This window comes from Aedes aegypti, chromosome 2, assembly GCF_002204515.2.
Source record: "Aedes aegypti strain LVP_AGWG chromosome 2, AaegL5.0 Primary Assembly, whole genome shotgun sequence".
In the NCBI taxonomy this organism is placed as follows: Eukaryota; Metazoa; Arthropoda; class Insecta; order Diptera; family Culicidae; genus Aedes; species Aedes aegypti.
The window spans coordinates 176315256-176341211 of NC_035108.1; the positions used below are offsets into that span (position 1 = coordinate 176315256).

At 36.6% G+C, this 25956-nt stretch overlaps 1 protein-coding gene across 2 annotated transcripts; it reads left to right on the plus strand.

Annotated features, from left to right (window-relative positions):
* The first annotated feature begins 1473 nt into the window (after positions 1–1473).
* LOC5573712 (3-ketoacyl-CoA thiolase, mitochondrial) lies at positions 1474–12629 on the plus strand. 2 transcript variants are annotated; one of them, XM_001654701.2, is made up of 5 exons: positions 1474–1542; positions 1603–1678; positions 2239–2672; positions 11692–11997; positions 12061–12629. In XM_001654701.2, exons 2-5 carry the CDS (start codon positions 1660–1662, stop codon positions 12496–12498), a joined length of 1197 nt encoding a protein of 398 aa, XP_001654751.2. In that variant the 5' UTR covers positions 1474–1542; positions 1603–1659; the 3' UTR covers positions 12499–12629. The 2 variants fall into 2 exon arrangements, with proteins under 2 accessions (XP_001654751.2, XP_011493552.2); XM_011495250.2 differs by having other exon boundaries at positions 1479–1678.
* Positions 12630–25956: the final 13327 nt, after the last annotated feature.

Consider the following 25956-nt stretch of genomic DNA (forward strand, 5'->3'; position numbering starts at 1 on the left):
CAGCCATGAAAACCAGCTTTTGGTCCAGGGCTAAAAATGTCGTTAATAAAGTCAAACCAACCAACCAGCTTTTGGGATGGTCCTCTAACTCGATATTGAGTAAGAGAGTGTTGATTGTAAAACAAAAGTTCTAAAATTATATTTAACATTTAACATTCGCTAGAATGCTGACCGACAAAAGTTCAAGTGCAAATACAATTATGAAAATATGAAAAATAAAAATGAATTTTTCTTATGTCTTTAAGATTTTGATAAAATAAAAGAACGGAAAAATCTCTTGCAAGATTTCTAGAATAAAATCCCATTAGATATCCTAGAGAAAACTCTGGCGAATCATAATAAAAAATCTTCAGTATACACTCCCGTGCAAAAGTTTGGGTTCACTCCTAAAAAACATACAAAAGTGTTCAACAAAATTTCTCAAGAAGTTCCATCAGAATCTTCTTTAGAAATTATTCTTGAAGTATATCTTTCCTTGACTTCTGGTTTTTTAGAATTCTGCCAGAACACCTATAGAGAAATTCAAATCAAGAAGTCGGTGTTTAGACGTACTGGACCAAGTATTTTTAAATGATTGCAAAGGAAGGGAAAACAACAAAATGTAGAAGCAGGTAGAACAATAGATGGGTAATTGTGTAATGAAAGATAATTTATAATCTTTTCTCTAGAGGTTAATTACAGGATAGTAAAACTCTAATGAATTAACAAATAAAACAAATTTCTCAAGAAGTTCCATCAGAATCTTCTTTAGAAATTATTCTTGAAGTATATCTTTCCTTGACTTCTGGTTTTTTAGAATTCTGCCAGAACACCTATAGAGAAATTCAAATCAAGAAGTCGGTGTTTAGACGTACTGGACCAAGTATTTTTAAATGATTTCTGGAAAACTTACTTCAAGCATGTGAAATAAGCAAATATGTGCCTTGTTGTTGGAACTTATCAATTTAATAACACATCTGTATCAAAATTGCACCGAGAAGATCAAAATGTATAAAGTCATTGGCTTATCTTTAGAATTATTTTTGTTAGCCATATTTAGGACAACATTTTTTACAGACTTTTGATTAATTTCGCGGAAGAATATGAATGACTCTGGAGGGGGTCAGGCCCCCCTGCCCCCCCTGTTCCTACGCCAATTCCCAAGAGATAACTCTTCCTTCTTTTGAGGGTTGAAGTTCGTGAGATTTTGCACGTTCTTTAGGAAGATTTCAAAAGGAAAGCCCTTAAAACACTCTTTAGTATCTACACTTTTAAACTTAAAAGTTAAAAGTTATAACAAACTGGTATGTCACTTAGCATTACTCATGTTCGTTTTTTCTCTGCGATGTTCTTCACAACACAACACATATATGGCCCGGTGAGTTCGCCTCTGTTTTCTCCCCTACGTGTAAGTGTAGTTATAAATCTATCTCGTATGCATGTGGCTTGCCTCCTCAACTGTACAGTTCATCGTGTTCATCGCCTACAGTATGGTTTTAGTTCCTACATCGACTTCATTCCACTTTGGACCGTGGTGCACGTCGTGTCATTGCTTTTAAGTTTGTTAGTTGATATATCGTAGTTAGTGTAACTGATAGCTTTCTAAATTGCAATTTTTTTTAGTGATTTTATATTGGTTTTGAGCGTTAATTGTATAAAACAATCTAATTTTAGCAAAAAATGTCAGCTTTGACAAAGGGTAAGTAGAGCTTCATTTCATGGTGTTAGTCGTATTCACGTTTGGGGAAATTTCTCTTTCGTATATCTTATCAGTTTACGTAACAAATAACAGAATTCGGATAAATATATGGGCTCAATTTTTAGAAAATGCCAAATAAGCCGGAATTAAACCTCAGTCAAGTCATCGTTGTTATTGGGTCAAAGTCCGATTCAACTGAATACATTTTTATTTCCCTTCACCGTGATTCAAGATAGTGTTGGAAAGTATCCAATACTTGCTTGTATAATAGATGACTTCGCTCACTACTTTAAGATGTTTAGAATTACTCGTCAAAACAAACTAGATTATAGTTGGATTTGCAAAACTATCTGACCCACATTCACTTCAATGTCAGGAATCAGGGTTAAATTTCAGAAAACAATCTTGCTCATTTCAACGTTGTTGGTCTGAATTGTATGGCATTGTTCCGTATCTGATAGCGTAATCTGAGAGCAGTTGTACTTTGATCTCTATAAATATGTATGTGAACTGTACACTGTATCAGATTTTTCTACACATCTATCATCTTTGATCATCAGGTGTCTTCATCGTTGCTGCTAAGCGTACCGCTTTCGGAACATTTGGAGGAGCATTCAAGAACACCAATGCAACCCAGCTGCAGACAGTGGCGGCCAAAGCCGCATTGGATGCTGCCGGCTTGAAGCCAGATCAAGTAGACTCGGTCAACATCGGGCAGGTGTTGGTGTTGTCTTCTCCTGATGGTGCTTTCTTACCGAGGCATGTGTCGCTGCATTGTGGCATTCCAATCGATCGTCCTGCTCTCGGTGTCAACCGGTTGTGCGGATCCGGCTTCCAATCCATCGTGAATGGCGCACAGGACATTTTGCTGGGCGCGGCTAAAGTTTCGCTGACCGGTGGTGTGGACAACATGAGCCAGACGCCGTATACCGTTCGTGGGGCTCGTTTCGGTATTCCACTGGGAACCAACCCGGCTCTGGAGGACGCTCTGTGGGTGAGTGTTTAATTTTTATATAATGTTTTTAATCATTTATCATCATTTGAAAAATTAATTATCATCATCATCATTATCAATTTATTATAAATTTTATAATAATTAGGGGACCCTGTTAGAATTTAAGGCGAAGTAGGCCGTCATTGAAATTTGTACGCGTCGTTGATGATTGTTGCTAATTCATCTCACGACTTCGAATCAAAGAAAATCAGTTGGTTTTGCATTGACATAGCTGAAAAAGTATCAGCATACTTTATGCATGTTAGCGCGTACAGTGATACTTTTTCAAGTCAACATCAACTATCAAGACTGAGTTTTATCACTTTGAAATGCAAGCTGAAAAATCATCATTGTTGGCAAAACGAATGACGGGCTACTTAGCCTTAAACCTAGTAACAGTTTTTTAGCTATAGCTGTCAAACAAATTAGAGGATGCATGCAATTTAATTGGACTCATTTCAATTGAACATCCATCTTCAGTTCGAGGGAAAATTACGTTTAATTAACGTCAATAAAAATGTATGTTTAACATCTGATTTAGTTGAATCCGAGTCTGGTTCATAGTATATAGGACACTGGTTTCTGAACTCGTGTTCGTTTTCCAGCTGCCAGACTACCTACTTGTGCTGCAGCTCGGGAAGGATGGTGGTTGAGTTGTAGTTGTACTTGTTGTTCCATTATTTCCTCGATTTTAAGGTGGTCTTCCGCGTTTTTACGGCATGTGGATAGCAGCTTCTTTTGTAGACACCTTCTCAATCACTGCAGATACAAAGGCATCATCAATCAGCACTTCTGATGATTTCTGAGGGTTCCTACCATGTCGAGGACCACTTTTACATTGTAGATCTGGGAATTGGACGAATGCTCACAGCACGCTATCTAAATTAGAAGCGCTAGAATGCGAACCATTATGATCACATACTGCTAGAACAGATGTTCCAAGTGATTCAGTGATATTATTCGAAGATTCAGGGATGCCATAACTTCTGGCAATTGGTGAGACTCAGGTCTGTCGGTAAATGTGGAAGGCAAAAAATCAGAATGTTCGAATATATCGCTGTCAAGTGGCCATATTCCGCTTTTCGCAAAACCACTTCTGATATTTTGCTCTGTAGCTCCAATTTCGAGACTCCTTACAACAATTTGAGGAACATCAAATATTGTCATCGGTCTTCCAGGATTCATCAGCATCCAATTCGAATACTGAGTGCTGTAAGCAGATAATATTTCGGCATTCATTCAGCCACTTGGGTTACAAGCGCCATTGCTGCCAGAAGGAGCACCATTGAGAAAGTATTCGTGGAACCTTTTCCGTGGAAAGACGAAAAATGAAGGTATGCGCACTTCAGCCGCTGATACTGAAAATGCCAGGGACTAGTGACCACGTTCGGTGGATGTCACGCTTCCAACTTGTCGTTGTCCGCGTCTGGAGACAACTCTTTTTGGTTTATGGACAGTCGTCACTCCAGTTTCATCCATGTGCCAAATGTGGTTTGCCTCAAACAGCATCCTGGATGCAACATCTTTCAAATGGTTGAAAAAGAGAGCAACATTCACAGGGTTTGAATGCAGAAACATGTGCCAAACTCTTTGCTTCTGGTGTTCTTAAGGACGGCTATGGCTATGAACATGCACATACACTAGGGCAGTTCAAAATATAAAATGTTTAAAAATCCAATATCCCATATCTTCTTTACCACCCTTACCATAAAAATAGTGTTCTGTGAGATTTTCAGCTTCCTAGGCGATGTAACGAAGGTGGCCCAAAGGCAATGTAGGTTTATATGGAAATTACTATAAAGAAATTTTGAAAAATGTTCTAAACACGATAGTACTGGAATGTAAGTAAAAGCTTGTTATCCCATAGTGAAAACTCATTCTTTCAGCCCTAATGAAGGATGTTGCTGATGAAATCAATCCCTTTTGAGATAATTTTATGTGGGATTTTTGTAGATGTTTGTAGGCCTGAAATCCCATATTAAGCTAAATAATAGCAAACAAACTCATTAATATCTCTGCTCCTATCCGTCGGATTGAACTGCTCTTTTCAGCCAATTCCTTCATTATGGTTGAAGAATGCGTTTTCATGATATAATGGTTTTGAATTTACATTCCAATACTATCGTGTATTGGAACATTTACCAAACATTTTCCATAGTAATTCCCATATAAACCTTGTGTCTTTGGGCACCCTTTAAATCACAGGGCTGGTAGCAAGTCACTTTTTAGTGACATGGTCACTTTTTTCGACCTGGTCACTGAAAAGTCACTATTTCCAACAAAAAGTCACTAAAGTCACTTTTCTTCAGAAAAATGGTCACTAAAGTCACTATTTTCGTGATATGATTAAATGTAAATTAAGACTGGTTGAGCCTTTAAAACTCCATCAAAAAGAAGTAGATATTTGGGGGGACGCCATTTAGCATAAAGTCATTTGGCATAAAGCCGTTTGACATAAAATAATTTGGCATAACGGTCGTTTGGCATAATAGTCATTTGGCATAATGGACATTTGGCATAATCATTGAAAACTGAGTTGCTATGTTTTTGGCGTTACCATTGCTAACATTCTCATATATGATTTTCCCTTCTTTTGGTCATAGGCTGTTCTTTCTCATTACGTTGTTAAACTAGTGTTTTGCATTGTAACTACTAACATTTTCATTGACAATTTTGCCTTCTTTCCTACGTTGACGTTATAACTACTAACATTTTCATCGACTATTTTCCCTTCTTTTGATCACCAGATTATCTTTTAAGTAGCACTATTTAAATTTATAATTTCTTTTCTTTTATGCCAAACGTCCATTATGCCAAATGACCATTATGCGAAATGACCATTATGCTAAACGACTTTATGCCAAATGGCTTTATGCCAAATGACTTTATGCCAAACGGGGTAGCCCCGATATTTGTCATATTTAAAGACAATGAGTGTGATTGGGAAAAGAAAGTGTCAAGAAAAATAGGGAATCCTGGCTAGCATTCTGGAAGATTCAGGTGAATTTTTCGTAAACGTTTCCAACAAAAAAAAAAAAAAAAAACAATCTGAGAAAATTTATGTAGGAGATTCTGGCGAAACTTAGGGCAACTTCACCGGTGGTTCCAATCACAAGTATGGTCCAAATTTTTGGACCATAGTAAAAAATGGAGTTTTAACCGATGATGCAAATGAAGTTCCAATTTTATTGTATACCAGTTTTCCGGTCTATTTTTTTTTTTTTTGAACAGGATAGCTGCCTGGTCCATTTTTGGTCATATTTGGATTAAGATTTGAGCTGTTTCAAATCTGGTTTGACATATGTTTGTTAGTGTTTGTTCGGATTTTTGTCCCTCAAATAGCTTTGTAGTCTAGGAGATGGGATTGCAAAAGTTGAGTGATTTAAGAAAAAAAGCGAACATCAGGCTATTTCTCCGGGGAATCATTTAGGAATTCTTGCAGGAATTCCATCAAGAATTTCTACGAGAATACATCTTAAGATTCCCCAACGAAGTCCTTCAACAGAGTCGTCCAGGAGTTCTTCCAGAAATTCTAACAAAGTTGTTCCGATGTGCCTAACAAAATTTCCACCAGGAACTACTCCATGTTTTCCCACCAGCAGTTTCTACGGGGACTTCTTTCAGGAATTCATCTGCGGATTTGCTACAACAATACCTCCGGGGATGTCCTCCAGGAATCCTTTCGGGTATTCCGATCAGAAATTTCTTCGTAGATTTCATCCATAATTTCTTCCAGGAATTACCTTCAGAAAATCCTGTAAGGCCAGGAATTCTAAGAAATCCTTCGGGAATTTTCTCCAGAAGTTTATCAGAAACATTTCAAAAGCAATTCAACCGGAGATTTATTCCAGGAATTCTTCTACAAATTGCTTTGGGGATTTATTCAGATAATTTATCCGAGGATTTCCTCCAGGAATTTCTCCGGGGATTTTGTCCAGGAATTCCTCTGGAGATTTCCTCCAGAAGAAAGCAAATTTAAACTGAATTTTCCGACCAAAATATTTTACTAAACTTAAGCGAAAATCAGCACCAATACCCGTCAGATCTGCTGAATAAATTACTAGTGAACCTTTTGTAGTAATCTGCGATTATAGAAGGAATCTTAAATCTGCTTTCTGAAAGATCATCATCAAACTCCTCTGGAAGATTAGCCAGAGACGGTTTGGAAAACAGCAAAATAATATAAAAGAGTTTGTTAAAAACTCGTCCAGAATTTTAAATGTGAGTAATAATTTTCCTAGAAATCATTTAGAAGTTCCTAGAAATCATTTAGAAATTCCAATCAATAAAATATACATTTTTCCATTCATTAACCCTTACTATTGTTTTCACTCGACTTTTTGTACAAAAACACGTTCTTATATTGCACATTTAAATTGTCGAGTTCTAGGCTATTCCAGCCTGTTCGTCGTGTACATGGAAACTTCAAAACCTTACAAACATTTCTATAATTAATGTTTAAACATTGTTAGATAATTATGATTCATTGATGATTTTAGCAACACATATGCGGTTTCAATCGTTTACTGTTTGTTTATAATCTAAGTACTGGATACCCCTGTTGATTTGACCGCTTTTAATCTGATCACTTTTGAATTTGATCCCCGATTCATTCAGATAAAAAAATGATTAAACAGTCATTTAGCTCATGGAAGGCAATGAAGTCAAATGGAACGTTGTGAAACGAAACGTTGAATCAAAACAAAATAGTCAGAAGGCTAACCAGAAACACGGTTTTAAGTTCCAATGGTTTGCATGAGGTACCGTTCAAATTAGCGGGGGTGCACGGTATGCAAAATTATTCAATTTCAGGATCGTAGAACAGTTAAATCTCGTAACCTCAAAAAAAAAAAGGTTTTAATTTTACGGAAATTCTGCCACAAATTTTACCTTTGTTTCTATTTTCTGCTTGTTTTAAATTTTTGATACAGCGAGGATTTTTTTTCAGAATGTTCTGAAATTCATCCTTTTTATGAAGAAGTTACATCTTAGATGCACCATCGTTTTGAGCAATCAAGTCTTATCCTGGACAGATAAATGTTAAGAAACATTTCCAATAATTACTGCTGTTCTTTACATTCTAAATTTACCCAATATGTGCATTCACTTTTTGGTCACTATTTTGATCATTTTGGTCACTAAAGTCACTATTATTTTGGCCTCTGACTGCTACCAGCCCTGAAATCACCAGCTAGAAAGCTTTAAATTTCACAGAACACTATTTCTATTGTATAGATGGTAAGGAAGATATCGGAGATTAGATTTTCAACATTTTTCAATTTTGAACCGGCCTTATGTACACAAACCGTCTTTCGTCCAACCTCTCGAATAACAATATCTTCCAAGAGAAGAGATGTTAGAGATTCGTTGCCTAACTGTTCTAGTGATGCTGCCTCAGTAGGTGATTGTTAGTTTAAGGATTTGTTTGATTCGCTTTGGCATCGCAAACTAATGCGAGGAATTCCATGAAGTCGAGATGCTCCTCGTATTTTTTTTTGAAATTTCCTCATTAGTATTAGAGATGGGCAAAACGGCTCATTTCAGTGAACGGATTTGATCCGAATCACTGGAATCACTCATTCTAGTGAACCGGATCTTTTGGACGGTTCAGTGGCTCAGCGGCTTGCGAAAGAAGAGCAAACTGAACCGAGCGAACGGGAAAAGAGCGGTTTACTCCCTGTTGTGCGACATGCATCGTTCATTCCGTATTTTTCTCACTCTCATGTTTCCCCAAAAACTCACGATATACTTGGCCGGTTTCCCCTACCCGAACCAAAAGGAAGAAGTAAAAAATGTGCTTCCTGTGTGCAAGTTGACGGGGCAAATTTGTGTGTCTTTGCTGAGAGCGCAGAGAGCACGGTGCCGCAGAAAACTATGCTTGCATGTGGGACGTGGCGCGCAAAGCAAGGTACATTTCAAGTGTAATAATAAAGCCGAGAAACAAACGAAGGAGAATATGGGAAAAGAATCGGTTCGTTATTTTTCAGGGTCACTATTAGTCTGTTCCCTGCTGATCAAATGAACCGAATTTCGCCAAAAAAGAGCCACGGATCACTAGTTCTTTTGAGTTATCCGGATCTTTTGAACGGCTCCGATTCTTTTTGCCCATCTCTAATTAGTATCATTCCAAACATTGACAGATAACTTTGAATTATTCTAACAATATACGTTGGAAACTTATTTTTTTAATTATACGATCAAGCCTTCATGCCAAACACTGTCGATTGCTTTTTCTGTGTCTAGAAGAGCAAACCCAGTAGAGCCTTCAGATTTGTTGGAACGAATCAAATTTGTTATACGTCAAAGTTGATGAGTGGTCGAATGTCCCTGGCGGAATCCGAACTGTTCATTGGCAAAAATTGAATTTTCGTTGATGTGGGCCATCATTCTGTTCAAAATAACCTTTTCAAAAAGTTTACTGATGGAGGGAAGCAACATGATTGGACGATAGCTAGAAGCTTCTGCAGGATTTTTGTCTGGTTTTAAAATTTGAACAACCTTAGCATTTTCCATTTGTCAGGAAAATATGCTAACTGAAAACATTTGTTAAATATATCAGCTAAAAATGATAAGCTACTTTCTGGAAGTTTCTTGATGAGGATGTAAAAAATCATCATCGGCAGGAGCTTTCATATTTTTGATTTTTTTAATAGTAGTTCTCACTTCTTCCAAATCAGTCTCCCAGGAATTTTCGAAAACGTTCTCTTGATTGAGAATATTTTCGAAGTCCTGAGTAACTTGATTGCCAATTGGACTAGTAAGTCCTAAATTAAAATTGTGCGCACTTTCAAACTGCATAGCAATTTTTTGAGCTTTTCCGCAATTAGTTAGTAATAATTTGTTTTCCTCTTTCAATGCCTGTATTGGCTTCTGAGGTGTTTTCAAAATTTTAGATAATTTTCAAACGAGCCAGGGTCCAATTGAGAAATTTTATTTTCAAAATTTTTATTTCCTTATTGCGAAAATCGTTTCTTGATTTCTTTCTGCAAATCCTGCCATATAATTTTCATAGCAGGATCGCGAGTGCGTTGAAATTGCCTTCTCACGTTTTTAAGACGGATCAAGAGTTTAAGATCATCGTCTATAATCACGGATTCAAATTTTACTGGCTTCAACAATGAAAGTTAAAGTATCAAGAGCATTGTCAATATCAAGTTTTGTTTGTAAATAAATGTTAACATTAAGATTAGAGTCAATATATGTTTCATATATATATTCAAATTGGCTCGAAAATAATTAAAAGTGGAGTTGATAGGATTGAGAATCGCTTCATGGGATATTTGAAATGTAACAGGGACATGATCAGAATCAAAATCAGCATGAGTAACTAATTGGCTACAAAGATGACGGTTAAGACCAAATCAATCGTAGATGGATTTCTAGAAGTGGAAAAACATGTAGGGCTATCAGGGTATTGAATTGAAAAATATCCTGAAGAGCACTCATCAAATAGAATTCTGCCGTTGGAATTACTTTGATAATTATTCCATGACCGATGTTTGGCATTAAATTGTTCAGTTAGAAAATTAAAATCAGAGGCAGACATATATTGATTTGAAGCAATTAGAACGGGTACTCGTAGTATGAAAAGGGGAGGAGTTAAAATTACCTGCTACGATATCGGCAAAGGATTTTCCTTGGGTAGATACATTCAAAATTAAAGGATTCGAACGGCTACCCGACGAATTAAAATTAGTTTGTGAATGAGCATGATTATAACTTTCCTGATGTGTATGATTCTTTATCATCGTCAACTGAAAAATTAGCATTGTTCGAAACTCTACCAGGGAAATTCCGGAAATGTCCGTTATCGTAACGGACATTATCGTTCATCTACCTGGCACGAGCCTCGACGACTCGCCAACGCGAAGGGCAAGCCTTAAAATTTGACTTATGATTGCCCCCTGCAATTTGCACATACAAACTTTTTGGTATCTTCCTTCACTGGACAGACGTCCTTAGCGTGAGAAGAACCTCCGCAAATCATGCATTTAGCATACATGTGGCAATGTTTTGTTCTACGATCCCTCTTTTAGCACCAACGGCACTGAGTGGGGCTTTGAAAATTTCCTCCAGGTTTCCGGAATTGTTCCCGTTGATTACTTGGACTGGAGAAAATCCAATTAAATCATATATTCCATTTTTTATCTCTTCAGGTGGTTTATAGTCACTTGAGAGACCTTTCAAGACGAGTTTGAACAAATGTTAAGTTTTGTAGTCATAAGTAAAAAAATTTGCTTCTTCTTTTCAAGATCTTTAAGTGTTTCCGGCAAAACGCGACAGTTTTCTTTCTTTGCGATTTGGAAGTAAACCTTGATTCCCCCTAATGGAGTTCAAGAACTCTTCCCTAAATCCTCCAAATTCGGGACAACTGACTATGATCTTTGTTTCCTCACTTGAACCACTTGGGCTAGAGACTGGTTCGATTTGGTATTCGGAAAATTCGTCTCAAGTATCGAACTGATTACTCATTTTGATGCAATTATCAGCATTAACCATTTCACCCTTGGAAGAAAGCGCGTATTCCAGAGAAACGTCCTTCCTTCCATTTTTTGCCACGTTTAGTGACAGTTTTAAATCCCACTTTTTTGGAAGGAAGTTGTGAATCCAGAGATTCACCCTTTCCTTTTGTTCGTGGTTGCAACCCTGTTCAGTGAATAAACGGAAGAAGTAGAGACCTTCTAAGAGTTTTTTTTTTCCAAGACAGTGTCCAAGAAGGATTACCATCGTTAGCCTTCACTAACGGGACCAACGAAAAATCTAAGGCACGGGTCCTGACAAGGATCGTAAAGAGATTAATAGTAGAAAAATAGTACTGAATAATACTGTTTTTGAAGCACATAAAAGTACCGTTCTCTTAGCACTGAAAAGTACTGTTTTTATAGCACTGAGAAGTACTGTTTTATTGCTGTAGGTAGTTTTAAAAACATCTAAGAGCAGAGAGAATTCGTGTACGCACATCACGAAGGTGCGAAGGTACGCACTGATGATACTGATATTCTATTATTAACATTTACAGGTTGGACTAAGCGATTCGTTCTGTAAGCTGCCTATGGCTTTGACTGCTGAAAACCTGGCTGAGAAGTACAAAATTCCCCGCGAGAAAGTCGACGAGTTTGCTTACCGTTCCCAGCAACTGTGGAAGAAAGCCAACGACGCAGGCGTCTTCAAGAGCGAAATCACCCCCTTCAAGCTGAAGGTGAAGGGCAAGGAGGTTGACTTTGCCGTTGATGAACATTCACGCCCGCAGACCACCCTGGAAGGTTTGAACAAGCTGCCATCTTTGTTTAAGAAGGGTGGTGCCGTCACAGCTGGAACTGCATCGGTAAGGTCATATTCAAATCGGGGTTAGATACGTTACTCATTAAGATTTTCTCATAAATTTCAGGGCATTTGTGATGGAGCTGCTGCAGTCGTTTTGGCCTCTGAGGAAGCAGTAAAGCAATATAATTTGACTCCTTTGGCCCGTTTGGTAGCTTACAGTACGGTTGGTGTCCCACCGGAAATCATGGGAATCGGTCCAGTCCCAGCGATCCAAAACGTGTTGAAGGTAGCCGGTGTCAAGCAGGATGATGTTGACCTGTTTGAAATCAACGAAGCATTCGGCGTGCAGGCCATGTCTTGTGTACAGGAGCTCGGAATCGATATGAACAAATTCAACTTGAATGGTGGAGCCATTGCCCTGGGACATCCTCTTGGAGCTTCCGGATCCAGAATTACTGGACACTTGGTGCATGAGCTGAAGCGTAAAAATCTGAAGCGTGCTGTTGGCTCCGCTTGTATTGGAGGCGGTCAGGGTATTGCTTTGCTAGTTGAGTCTGTTTAGAATAAGAATGACTTCATCTCGACATTACCTCACCGAAAGTTAAGCATTTTGTAATGTTTGGAAGATTTTAGGAGTGATTTTACAATTATTTTTCATATTATTATTACTAATACAACAATTAATTCTCATCATTTGTTCCTAAAAATTTTCGATATAATGAAAAGAAATGAATCCTCAGCTTGGGATTGGGTAGTTCCAGTTTTCTTCCAATGAGCTCAAAGTTTGGAATGACATGACCAAAATGGAGTGGCTACGTTTTATCTTAATCGTTAACGGATTACAAGGGAGTAAAGCTAATAGATTTTTGTTTTTATTTACAGATGGAATTCAACAATATTATCATTTTTTAATCAAGTCGTAAGCTTTTTCGATGATATTATTTATAGAATAAGCTATGACTCAAATGGGTTTATTCTACGACTCGAACGAGATGAAAATTCTACTGTGGGACTCCATTTGATTTTCACGGCGAGTCACTTCGAATCGAGTATAGTTACCTCGCTGTAAGTGACCGAGATCTCTCCCTAACTTTTTGAATAGCACGTTTCATGCCCGTAGAGTACTACCGGCCTTATGAGCGCTCGGCTCCACCAGCTAGCATGTACTTTGTCTTGGTCGCATTCACCATTAGTCCAACTTTTGCTGCCTCGCGTTCCAGGCGGTTGTACAGGTCTGTCACCTTTTCAAATGTTCAACCGACAATGTCCATATCATCCGCGAAGCAAACAAATTGACTGGATCTCGTAAAAATCGTACCCCGGCCGTTAAAACCGGCTCTCCGCATGACACTTGAACAACAGGCACGAAAATCCATCACCTTGTCGTAGTCACCGGCGGGATCCAAACGAACTGGAATGTTCGCATGAAACCTTCACACAATTTTGCACACCTTCCATCGTTGCTCTTATCAGTCTCGTGAGCTTCCCGGGGAAGCTGTTCTTCTTCATGATTTTCCATAACTCTACGCGGTCGATGTAGTCCTCGAAAAGCTAAATTTAAACATCATCAATTTTCTAACCTCGTGGGGTAGGTAAGTGAAAATTTTATTACAGGGTGTCCGCAAATTATCCGTACAAACTTTGAAGACAAGGCTCTACATAATCAAGCATAATTTATTCAATGTTCTTGCATGGTTTCAAACGTTGGCTTATTATAGTCTTAAGAAGAAAGTTTGCCACATTTCCGATTTCAAATATTTGCAAAACCAAGTCAAATGTATTGAGGTGTCTTAAAAGGAGCTGTTTTTCGAGCTTTATGACGGAAGAGTAATGTGCATAGAATCCACTGGATTTGAACCATATAATTAAAAGTTTCAAATACTTAATTAAAGGATTCCGTTCCGAGGAATGATTTCTCCAGATGATGTATCCAACATCACATCCGACTTTCATAAAAACAAAATACAAGCGGTAGAAATTCTACAACATAGAAATCCAATTGCTGTCCCATGATGTAAGAATTCTTACTAAAAAGTAACAATGAAAATGTTGTAATAATGTTGTCGACTAATTTGAACCAACATGTCTGAACTGAAGAAAATTGAATTGGAAAAATAAAATGTTCTTCGTTTATATGTTATTCATGTTTCTGTTCATTGGGACTCTTTAACATATGTGTAAGTTATTATAAATCATAAATCAGACAAAAATATTAAAAAAGTGTTGTGTTCGGATGGGCATTTAATTCTTCCGAAAGAGGTGCGCTTTGCGAAAGAGGACCACCTGCTTATTGAGCTGAAATCGAATTCAGGTTAACTTCTGCGTCCATGAGTCCTCTCGTGGCGTAGGGGTAACGCGCCCTATCTAGAGAACAGGGAGTCAAGAGTTCGATTCTCACCGAGAGGACGTGTAACTTTTTCGCAATCTTCCCATAATTTTGTTCATTTAATCCAATTGTGAAGTATATGTAATGTTTAGTTTTTTGGTAGTTGTTAAACTTTCACTCGGCTGTCGAGCATTTACTTCCTTGTTGAACTGACGTCGACCGTAAGCTCAAATGACGTCAAACAAACATCGATAGGTTTTCATTTTGAGTAAATCGACTCGTGTACAGTGAATCAAATTGTCATTAAAACAGACGAAAAACAAACAACAAAGCAAGCTCGCTCACAATTGTTTGTCCCAACTGTTGCGGATAAGGATACAATCAAACGCAAAATTGTCATGGCAATCACAGAGCGCAACATTGTTACAATATTTTCAACTAACGGAAAAACAGGTTTGAAATTATTTCAATACTATCAGGCTCATCTTCTGTGATAGGTTGATTGCAAAAAATATTGAAGACAAGCATTTGTGGGTTATATAAAAATCCAATTTTAAAAAAATACAAAAAAATTTCAAAAGTCATAAAAAAAATTCCCTTATATGTGTGTTTTAGCCAAAAACTAAAATCATTTTGATTTCCAACCTACGGAATAATACACAAAATTGCAAAGTGTACCCTGTCTAAAGGCGGGGTTGGGTATTAGAGGGTCAAGGTGACGATGAATCGAAGCCAAACCTCAAATTTTTAAGAGCACAAATCTGGAGAACCAAACATCCGTTTAAGCTGAAAACTTAATCGATTGGTCACACGCTGGTGGTGACCAATCGATTAGGTTTTCAGCTTAAACGGATTTTTGGTTCTCCAGATTTGTGCTCTTGAAAATTTGAGGTTTGACTTCGATTTATCTTCACCTTAAAGATGTAAAAAATGTGACACTCGTTTCTGGTTGAAAAACATGTCTAGACCTGATCTTCCGGCTTGAAAACCCCACTCATAGGAAGTCTAACTCTTTCCATTGAACATAGTGAAAACCGCATTCCGATTGAAAATAAAAGGTCTGTCCTGGGACTTTGAGGGTTCACTTGAACCAACAACGGTTTAGTCTGACTTAAACATACGCTACTGATTTATTCTCACTGTCCATGCATTTTTACTGTGGGTCGCTTGTAGTACGAAATCTCAAGGACTATTAACTGATTGATTTTAACTATTGATTGATATACAGTTTGTTGAACAGTCAACAAAATTACAAAAAAATACATAAAGTACAAAGCATTATACATTGAAGTGTTCACACATTAATACATTTTTTGTGCGAATTTTGTATTGTCGCAAGTATGCTGACAATCACACAGCTTTTCTATAGAATATTATGATGAAGAATACAAAACATAGTCATTTTCCATAATAATCTTCATATAATATTTAAATGATCATCTGGTTTTAAATATTATCCGTTGTTCCTTGGGCCACTGACACTATCCATATGAAATTTCATTGACTACCATTTTGTTCTTCTTTGTTCTATTTATCTAAAAAATAAAATATGAAATGTTTAATATCAGGCAATAAAAATTGACGGCTCGGTTGAGTTGTGTTTCTAAGAAATCTGGAAATTACAAAATAATGTTTTGAGAGTAAGTTATTTATTTTTTAATTATTTTACGAGATATGATTGGCCAGAATGGTATCGGAAGTACATATAAATGATCATTTCTCAAAAACAATTGCAAAAAATAGGAATATTTCCGGAACTAGATAACCATTGATCAAAATTAACATATATCCTGAAAATAGAAGGACTTTTGAGCACTTGTAAAAAATGGTACAAAGTGATATGAAAAAATAATATCACAATTACAATATATTTTGGTTTGAAAATTATGCTGCCGGTACAAGTGTTAATGGCCGTGGATGTTACCAATAACCTTAAACTGCGAACAATTTCGGCCCCTTGAACAAAACATGAAATTTAGTGACACAATCACCTATTTTACCCTATCAGCTGTACAACTATGCGAAAGCATACCCACATACCAGCTGATTACGATCGCTAATCGTTTATTAGCCGTACCGAGTTTGGAAGAGAGCTTTATGTATGCTCTCGAATGTAACGTCAACAAAGGAGAGAGCTGCCAACCGCCAAGAGAAACAACCAATTCGAATGTGGAGGGTTGATACAGGTTACCTTATAGCCTTCAGGTGAACACTATTTTGTCCACTAACTTTCTGGGTGTTCGTAAAAAATCGATTCGGCTCGAAAAAAGCACAACTACACGCGTCGCAAAGTTATCACCCTAAAATGCATTTTATTTTTCGCAATACCGACACCAATTTAGCACTTCTTGAAACCGGCTCGATCGTATAGTGATGAGGTAACACCCACAGTGTGTATGGCCTCTCGAGGATCACTTTTGATTTCGTTTGGAATCGGCAGCATGACTTGGTGGTTTGGTGAGAAATTCGATCTCACCTGGTCATAGTGTCTGTTTCTCTCTCTCTCATTTTCCTTATTTTGGCTAGTTGTGGTGGTTGTGGTTAGGCTGCTATTGGGATCGATACCGGCTTGTTTGGGTCCTAAAACGATGACCTATTGGTTCAAGACGCATTAGATCTTTCTTTGCATTTCATGATTTTATGAAGAACTAAGCAAGACAAGATTTCGATCAAAAATGATCTTTTGAGAAGTAATGACGAATTTTAAAGTCTTCAACCCAATGTTGGTTTGAACATTGAAAACATTGGCGTAATATCAAATTGCTTTGCTACGGAAATTAATCTTATGCTTGAATTTGTCATTGAACATTATCTTCAGCATTATGAAAATTCTATTAATCCTGTCAGGTGTTGTTTATTAATTACGTAAAAGTTTGTGAAATTTTCTCAACTTCCCTATGCATAGAATAATTTCGTACCTGCCACACGATATACATATTCATAAATAATCATTTAGCAGACGTTTTTCATGTCTACTACAAAGTTGTTAGATATCTTAAAACGCGTGTTTTTGCTGAACATCGCACCTCTCTATTTATTGAAGTGAAGGAATTATCGGTGGAAATCGTTTTAATAAGGCTTATTTCTCGCGTAATCTGGGATAACGCCCTAAAAGCCATTGGTAACCACGTGTGTAGCTTGTTGTTTCTAAGCAAATGAACAAATAGGCAATCAAACCAACACCACCGGCAGGTAGATAATGATCCTTTCTTCATCATAACGTTGTTAAATAACGTGTAAATCCATCCAAATACTCAGAAACACCGAGCTACACACTAACCAATGGCTTTTAGGGCGAGATCATAAGTTATGCGAGATTTGTTCAATACTAAGAACCCATGAAAAGACGCCTATAGACAAATGTTTTATCACCAACCGAAAGGAAAGATATAGCACTTTCATGATTTGTAAGAGTTGTCTGCGCCATTTTGCGCCGAAGGCAGTAATAGGGGCCTAAACTTTGTTACTTCAAAAGATAGTGTTGATCAGCAAAAACACGGGTTTTTTATGACTTTGTAGAAAACACAAAAATTTTCAAAATTCTTGGAAAAAGTTACGATTAAAAATATGGTTTTTAGGGGCCATTCACATACAACGGCATATATCTCAAAAAGTATAAGAGATAGCAAATCATGTCTTCGACAATGTTGTTTCAAATTGACAATTCTACAACTTTGCCGAAGACACAATATGTCTATCTAAATGTTTTGAAAAAAAAAAAAATTGTTTTTCTATCTCACTGCTAGGAGGATTGATCACAAAACATTTTTCATTAGAAGATGCGCTTTAATATACCAAGAAACTTCTCCGAACAAGCTATATCGCTAAAATCAACAGTTTGGGCGCTATTCAAAAAGCGCATGAAATCTACGAAATAAAACACAGTGCATTGATTTCTTTTGGAATAAGTCATGTGGTTTCCAATTACTCAATATTTGTTCGCAGAATCACTGCACGCATTTAAACAGGAATTCCTCCAAGGATACATTCGGATTTTCTTCAGACTTTTTAAAGGAATTCATCCAGGAATTTCTTCAGGGTGCAATTTATGCATCAACACCTAAAATAATTCGTGCTTGAAATTGTATGAAATTTTTATTAAACATTTGTAAAATAATTTTGTTAGATAAATCCATAGAGTTTTTGAAAGCATTGCCGGAGTAGTTCTATACAAAAAATCTTTGAGGAACTTCAGGAGAACTTTTTGGGAGAATTCATGGGAAATCTCTGTATAATATTATTGAGAAAGGAGTTGGTTTTCCAAGCAGAGATCCTGAAAAATAGAGCACTAAGTATATTGTAATGGTTTGTGAAGAATCTTTTTGAGATTTTTGGGTGAACTTCTGAAGAGTTCTGGTGGTCTAGGAGTGAAAAAATCTAAAAAAGTACTTTCGGATAAATGCTTTGAGCCGGCCACGAGGATTTTTTGTTAAATTATCTGGAAAAACAAAGTATACAAAGTATCTGGAATTGAAAAAAATTCGAGATAAATTCCTGTTTTATTCCTTGGAGGTATACACCCGATTCTGTTTTTGCACGGGGGATGCGTACTGTGCAAAAAAAGTTTTCGGTTCAAAATTTCAAAAACCGTGTAAAAAAAGTATGTGTGTGTATAATCCAACTTCCACTGACCGGCAGTGCTTTTATGGAAGAAATTTATCTGCATATATTTATTGGTATCTTTCGATATCTACATAGATGCAGATAAATTTAGCCCGGGAGAAGGAAGGTGATAGCTCTACTGTAATTTCCTACGACCCATTTCAAGAATGGCAGTACATACACACACGTTCTAAGGTCATTTTCATTAACAGCAAGCAAATGATTTCACACTTCCTGAATCGAAAATAAGACATTTGACCCTGGCACGTATTTAGTGGTTTCAAATGATAATAGGTAATAAAGTAGTGAATAGGTTATATAGATATATAGATCTCACCAGAGTGCATCGGTTTTTTTTTTTCTAATGACCGGGCGGTGATTACCACTAACTACACTGGAGCGATCATCACAACCCAAGGAACAAACACTATTGTAGCGGTATTCACTTTTTCACTATCGTACGACGCGCACTCTCACTCAACACGATCGATCCTGCTTTTCCACCCGCTCCCGCTGGAGCGAGCGTCCCACTCCAAGGATCAAACACTACTCTTCAAAAACCGTGCAAAAAAAGTAACACAATTGCTCGACGTTTCATGCAAAAATAAGGTTTTGGCGGGAAAAAATGTATGGAAACTTTTTTTAGAAGGCCGTGTAGAAAAATCCGTGCAAAAACAGAATCGGGTGTACTTTGAAAGATTTGTGGAGCTATTGTGCAATTATTTCTGGAATTCATCTTATACATTTGTTGCATCCTTATATAAGCTCATTTTTGTTTTGTGTCATCAGAGCAATTTTTTGCATGAATAGCAAAAGTGTTATTTTTCTTGCGTCTGCAGAGTGATTTCTTCCTCAGTCAGTCTGTATGTGTTAAGTGAAGCTGAAAGTGAGTTGTGGCTGCTCAGTCAAGGATGAAGGATCGAATAGTGAGCTGTTCATGTTCATGTTATTATTTCAAATCTGTAAAATATGTATGAAAGCACATTTTATCTTTCCAACGGTGGGATGTAAATATGATTTTTCAACAAACTATGAATGGTTCGACACTGTGAGTGTCAAGTTTTGCTTACTTTTTACTTTTATTTTTTCAATTAAAATAAATTTGGATGGTTCGACACTATAAGTGTAGACTTGCAAAAGGTTATTTTATTCAACAAACTTTGAATGGTTTGCGATTGTAAGTGTCGGCATAATAGTGGTTTGTGATGGTCCAGCCAATTGAGTTTAACACAGTTTAACAGCAATAGGAATGTTGCATTTAGCTATTTGTTCAACAAACTTTGAATGGTTCGTCACTTGAAGTGACGTTCTTTTTGTTCTTCTACACAGAAATTTTTCAAATCCATTGAAAGTTTTATATTTAAAGGAATGTTTATATCTCTTAAATAATTGTTTATCATGATCTAATAGCTTATCAAAGTGAACCTGTGACCCAACGATCCTCCCCATTAACAAACATCCCTCCCAGTAACCTGTGTGGAGATGCAGAGGTAAACACGGTCTCCAAATAGCACTAACATTCCTTCCCCAATCCCACCTGACTGCAAAGACGTGGCCGGCGCCGTTATTGACTCTTTATAAAAGGAGGCACTAAATTATGCACACTGAAGATGATTATGGCCAATCTCAGCCGAACTTAGAAGAAAAAGGAGAGTAGATGTCTTTCATAGGCATACGATTCTTGCAAATAAAAAGGAATAAGGGGTGTATGGGCATGAATGATTACACGGGGCGAAATGGAAGGGTGTCCTTTCTCTAAGAACATGCATATTTTTAATAAAAAAATTAATCTTTATGAAACATGTGTTTAATGTATCTAACAGCTTTGTACAAGGGCTTGAGAAATGTAAAAAATGTTTTAGAAGAGTTTTGAGTTTTTAACAAAATTTGGATAAGGTTACACACAAAAACTCGTTTGGAATCATATTGATTCATATCTTTTTATTAAGACGTTTTACATTTTTACGTTGTTGGATAAGTTAAGTTGTTAGATACATAAAAACGCGTAATTTCATGATTTGTAAGGGTTGTCTGCGTCATTTTACGCCGGGATTTATATATAACTTTGACATTTCAAAAAATAGTGAGGTGATTTGTTCAGAAAAAACACGGACTTTTGGCATGACAAATAATTGCACAGAAAACTTAATAAAAAAAAGTTATGATAAAAATATGTTTTTTAGAGGTCATTGACGAGAGATAGAAAACAAGAGTATGACAAAAGACAGAAAAATCGTGTCTTCGACAAGGTTTTATTTTTCAAACTGCTACTTCTACAGTTTTGCCGAAGACTCCATCTACCAGTGGCGTAGCTATAGTTTTCGGGGCCCGGTGCGGTGTCAAATTTGGGGCCCTCAAAATCAAAGCAAATTTTGTTATATGTATAGTAACTCCAAAACCCCAAGTTATTTCAAACAAAATGATAACAAATTTAGTTATCCAACCATTAATCTATACCTAGTGTAGGGTAGTCTCAGCTCCGGAATGTTTAGGCACTTATTGACAGCAGATTCTGTTTGATCAGCTTCAATGCTGGAAATTTATTTCATGAATAATTTAAACTATGTTAACTAAATTTACAATAGGACTTACATTTTAGTATATTTTACATTCCGAAGAACAACTCTCCAACTATCAACTTAGCTTTTACTTGATTTTCTCTCAATTTCCACTGCTCATAAATAATAATAGCATTCATATACAGCTCCATCAGTGTTGCAAGTTTCACCAAAAACATAAAAACTCCACAACATCTGGGTTGAATAAGCCGATGTTTGATCGACTTACTATCACAAAGAGACTGCAGTAGGATAAAGCAACAAATGCAAACCTAGTCCTAACGTATTGCACCACTAGTCAACTTGAGACTCCGTGTATAAATCCAATAAGGCATTGTAGGATAATTTCATGCCTTTGAAAATTCTGTTATCAAATCCTGTAATAATTTCTTCATTTTTAAAGAAATGCTATAAGTTTAGCTATTTTTTTTTCCTGTGGATAGAAACTTCTCAGCCTTAAGAGAGTTTGCTACTGCCTAAATTAAAAATCAAATGTAGAGAAACCGGCAAAACAAATTGCAGCATCACAGGCTGATTCTTTGACAATACGTTCAAAGTCATTTATGGCACACCTATTTTTTTTTTCAATTCCCAGTGAACTTTCTGAACATTTTTGTCACACAAATAAGTCGGAGTCTTTGACGAATGCAATTGTGAAATAATAAAATGATAAATCCGACGACTCTTTCTCAAACCAACTCGTGACACACAAACACCATTCTATTTAATATCAGATTAACAAAAGTTTTCCAAAATAGTTGGATGATTTCTTACAACCTTGATTCGAAAAAACTAATCCTAGTGAAAGTGTTATTTGAACAGTAATCATTCTGAGTTATAAGACCGTAGTCAGATGCGCGAATTAGACTTGATAATTGATTCACGCTGGAACCATATAATATGGTATATTCAAATCAACAAGCTAAAATTTGTATTAGACAAATAAAATACGTCGGAATGGAAAGAATTTAGATCATTCTGATATTCATTCATGCGATATTGTACTTTTCTAGATCTAAGATTTTTTGGGTCGCTGTTTATTTATGAAGATATGTTTGAAAAACAATATAACATGTTTATGACACAGAACCGTGATTTTTTTAGGTGAGATTTTAAAATGAACTGTTTTGCAACGTTAGGATCAACATTGGAGTAGGTATTTAAACGATTCGATCCAGATATAGAGACTTATATTACATAAACCAATTCTTCAAGAGGCGCTCACAAATGTTCTATTTAGGCCCTTTCTAAACCTGATTTTTGCCATGCTGGTTAAACGTGTTAGTTCCGAGGTAACATTAGTAGCTGAATCAGTGCGCATCGTACCTTCGTGCTGTGCGTACACGAATTCTCTCTGCTCTTGGAAGTTTTCTTAAAAACTACCTAAAGCAATAAATCAGTACTTTTCAGTGCTACATAAACAGTACTTTTCAGTGCTAAAATTAAAAACGGTACTTTTCAGTGCTACTAAAACAGTACTTTTCAGTACTATTTTTCTACTATTGATCCCTTTACGATCCTTGTTTGGACCCGTGCCTTCGATTTTTCGTTGGACCCGTTGGCGAAAGCTAGCGGTGGTAATCCTTCTTGGACACCGTCTCGGGAAAAAACCTCTCGAAGGTCACGTCTTCTTTCGTTTATTAACTAAACATGGTATCAACAACTAACAAAAGGAAGGGTGAATCTCTGAATTCACTACTTCCTTCCAAAAAAGTGGGTTTTAAAACTGTCACTACACGTGGCAAGAATGGAAGAAAGGACGCTTCCCCGGAATGCGAAGTTTCTTCCAAGGGTGAAATGAATAATTGTATCGAAATGAGCAATCAGTTCGATGCTCTAGACAAATTTTCCGAACACCAAATCGAAGCAGCCTCTAGCCCAGGCTCTTTGATTCAAGTGAGGAAGCAAAGAGTGCCGCCTATCGTGGTCAGTTGTTCCGAATTTGCGGGATTTAGGCAGGAGATCTTGAACTCCATTAGGGGAATCAAGGTTTCCTTCCAAATCGCAAAGAAAGGAGACTGTCGCGTTTTGCCAGAAACTCTTAAAGATCGTGAACTTCTTCTCAGACATCTTGAAGAGAAGAAGCACAAATTTTTTACTTATGACGACAAAACTGAACGTTTGTTCAAAGTTGTCTTGAAAGGTCTCTCAAGTGACTATAAGTCACCTGAAGAGATCAAAAATGAAATAAATGATTTACTTGGATTTTCCCCAGTCCAAGTAATCATTATGAAAAAGAGAACCCAATCTGGCATTGTACGGAAAGGGCTTTCTCAAGAATATTATTTAGTTCACTTTAGCAAAAAAGAACTAAATAATATCAAAGCTTTAGAAAAAGCTAAACTTATGTTCGATGTCCGTGTGACATGGGAACATTTCCAGAAACCTGGAGGAAATTACCAGAACCCCACTCAGTGCCGTCGGTGCCAAAAGTGGGGTCATGGTACAAAAAATTGTCGCATGGATGCTAAATGCATGATTTGCGGAGGTTCTTCTCACGCTAAGGACGTCTGTCCAGTGAAGGAAGATACCACCAAATTCATATGCTGTAATTGCGGGGCTAACCATAAGTCCAATTTTTGGAATTGCCCTTCACGCAAAAGGGTCATTGAGGTTCGTGCCAGGCAGATGAAAGATAATATCCGTTACGATAACGGTCGTTTCCGCAATTTGCCTGGTAGAGTATCGAACAATGCTCATTTTTCAGTTAACGATCGCTTGATCATGAATCACACCCATCAGGAAGATCATAATCATGCTCATTCACAAACTAATTTTAATCCGTCGGGTAGCCGTTCGAATCTTTCAATTTCGAATGTATCTACACGCAGAGAAATACCAGCTATTCAAAACAATAAATAACTTTGTTGTTCTCAATAAACTTGTTCAATTTGTTGTAATACAAAAAATGCGTTGAAACAACAATCATTTTTATCAAAATAAAGCAACAGTATTGTTGGATTTACTGGGTACATTGTTAACAAGATTTGTTTTTAAAACAACAAAAGAAAAACTTTACGTCAAATGAAAGTTTATTTGTTTCAATTTACATCATTATTGATTCTAATAATTATGCACGTAGCATAAAAACTGTCTCGCCATTTTGTTGCTTAGTAGAACCGGTGAAAAAGCGAATATTTCCGATACATTATATTAAATTGAAGAACATGGCGTTGTTAAAATGTTCGTGCGAGAAGTTCAGGTCATAGATTTTTGTATCAGTTTTGGAGTAAGGAAAACCAGAATCAGAATTATTTTTGGTGAGTATTAACCATCTTTTCTAAAATTTTAATTCCACTAATGTATTCTCCAGTATTGCAGTCAACTCTTACACGAGCCGGTTATGTCATCCCGTCACTTTGTCGCGAAGCGGATAAAGAACATTCTCCAGTTAAATGGATTTTGGTGCATGTTCCAATTCTTCTACTTTCACAAAATAAAAGTAAAGTAGAGGTTTCGTTTTCGTTGTTTATTGTTTAATTCCTAAAAAAAATAATAATAAAGGGACTGGGACCAACAAAACAGTGTTTTTATTTCAAACAAGAACATTGTCACATCAAAAAACAGTGTAATTTAATTTAAAAAATGGAAGGTTTTATTTCAATGCAAAAATTTGTTGTTTCAAAAGAAAAAAAATTTGAAACAAAAAAATATTTTGTTGTACCCCGTTTAACGCAGCTGTCAAATTCAACAATTTTTATTTTTGAAATAAATTAGGAGTTGTTATTGAAACAATAAAAGGCAATTATAAGCCGGCAAATAATACGGATATATTGTTGTAATGATACAGAATATATTTGATATTAAAATTGTTTTCTCTGCGTGTACCCACGGTAAATCCTTTGCCGATATCGTAGCAGGAAATTTGAACTCCTCCCCTGTTCGATCCATGGGTACCCATTCTACTTGTTTCAAATCAAATGGAAAAAACCCTACCGCCACAGGTAATTCCGCTTCTTCGTCTACCGGAAATTCTAATGGGAAATCACATGACATGTCAGCCTCTGATTTTAATTTTCTAACTGAACAATTGAATCTAATGATTGATGCAATGTTCAAAGCCACCACTATGACTGAAGCAGTCCAAGTAGGTGTAAAATTTACAAATCAAATTGTTATTGGATTACGTTTTTCTAATGGATCCAAATAATAATTTAAATATTTTAAATTGGAATGCTCGTTCTCTGAATGGTAAAGAGGACGAGCTGTTTAATTTTCTTACGGTTAATAACGTGCATATAGCAGTTATTACCGAAACGTATTTAAAACCTGGATCTAAACTCAAAAAAAATCCTAACTTTTTTGTTTATCGTAATGATCGACTTGATGGGGCATGTGGGGGAGTTGCAATCATCATTCATAGGCGTATAAAACATCAACTGTTTTCATCATTTGAAACTAAAGTTTTTGAAACTTTAGGTGTTTCTGTTGAAACACAGTTTGGTAAATATACTTTCATAGCTGCCTATTTGCCTTTTCAATGCTCTGGACAGCAAGTTAATTTGCTCCAAACTGACTTGCGTAAATTGACTCG

Coding starts and splice junctions, on each gene's coding strand:
- LOC5573712 (XM_001654701.2), top strand. Junction 2,673..11,691: donor CTCTGGAGGACGCTCTGTGG/GTGAGTGTTTAA, acceptor TAACATTTACAG/GTTGGACTAAGCGATTCGTT. Junction 11,998..12,060: donor TCACAGCTGGAACTGCATCG/GTAAGGTCATAT, acceptor CATAAATTTCAG/GGCATTTGTGATGGAGCTGC.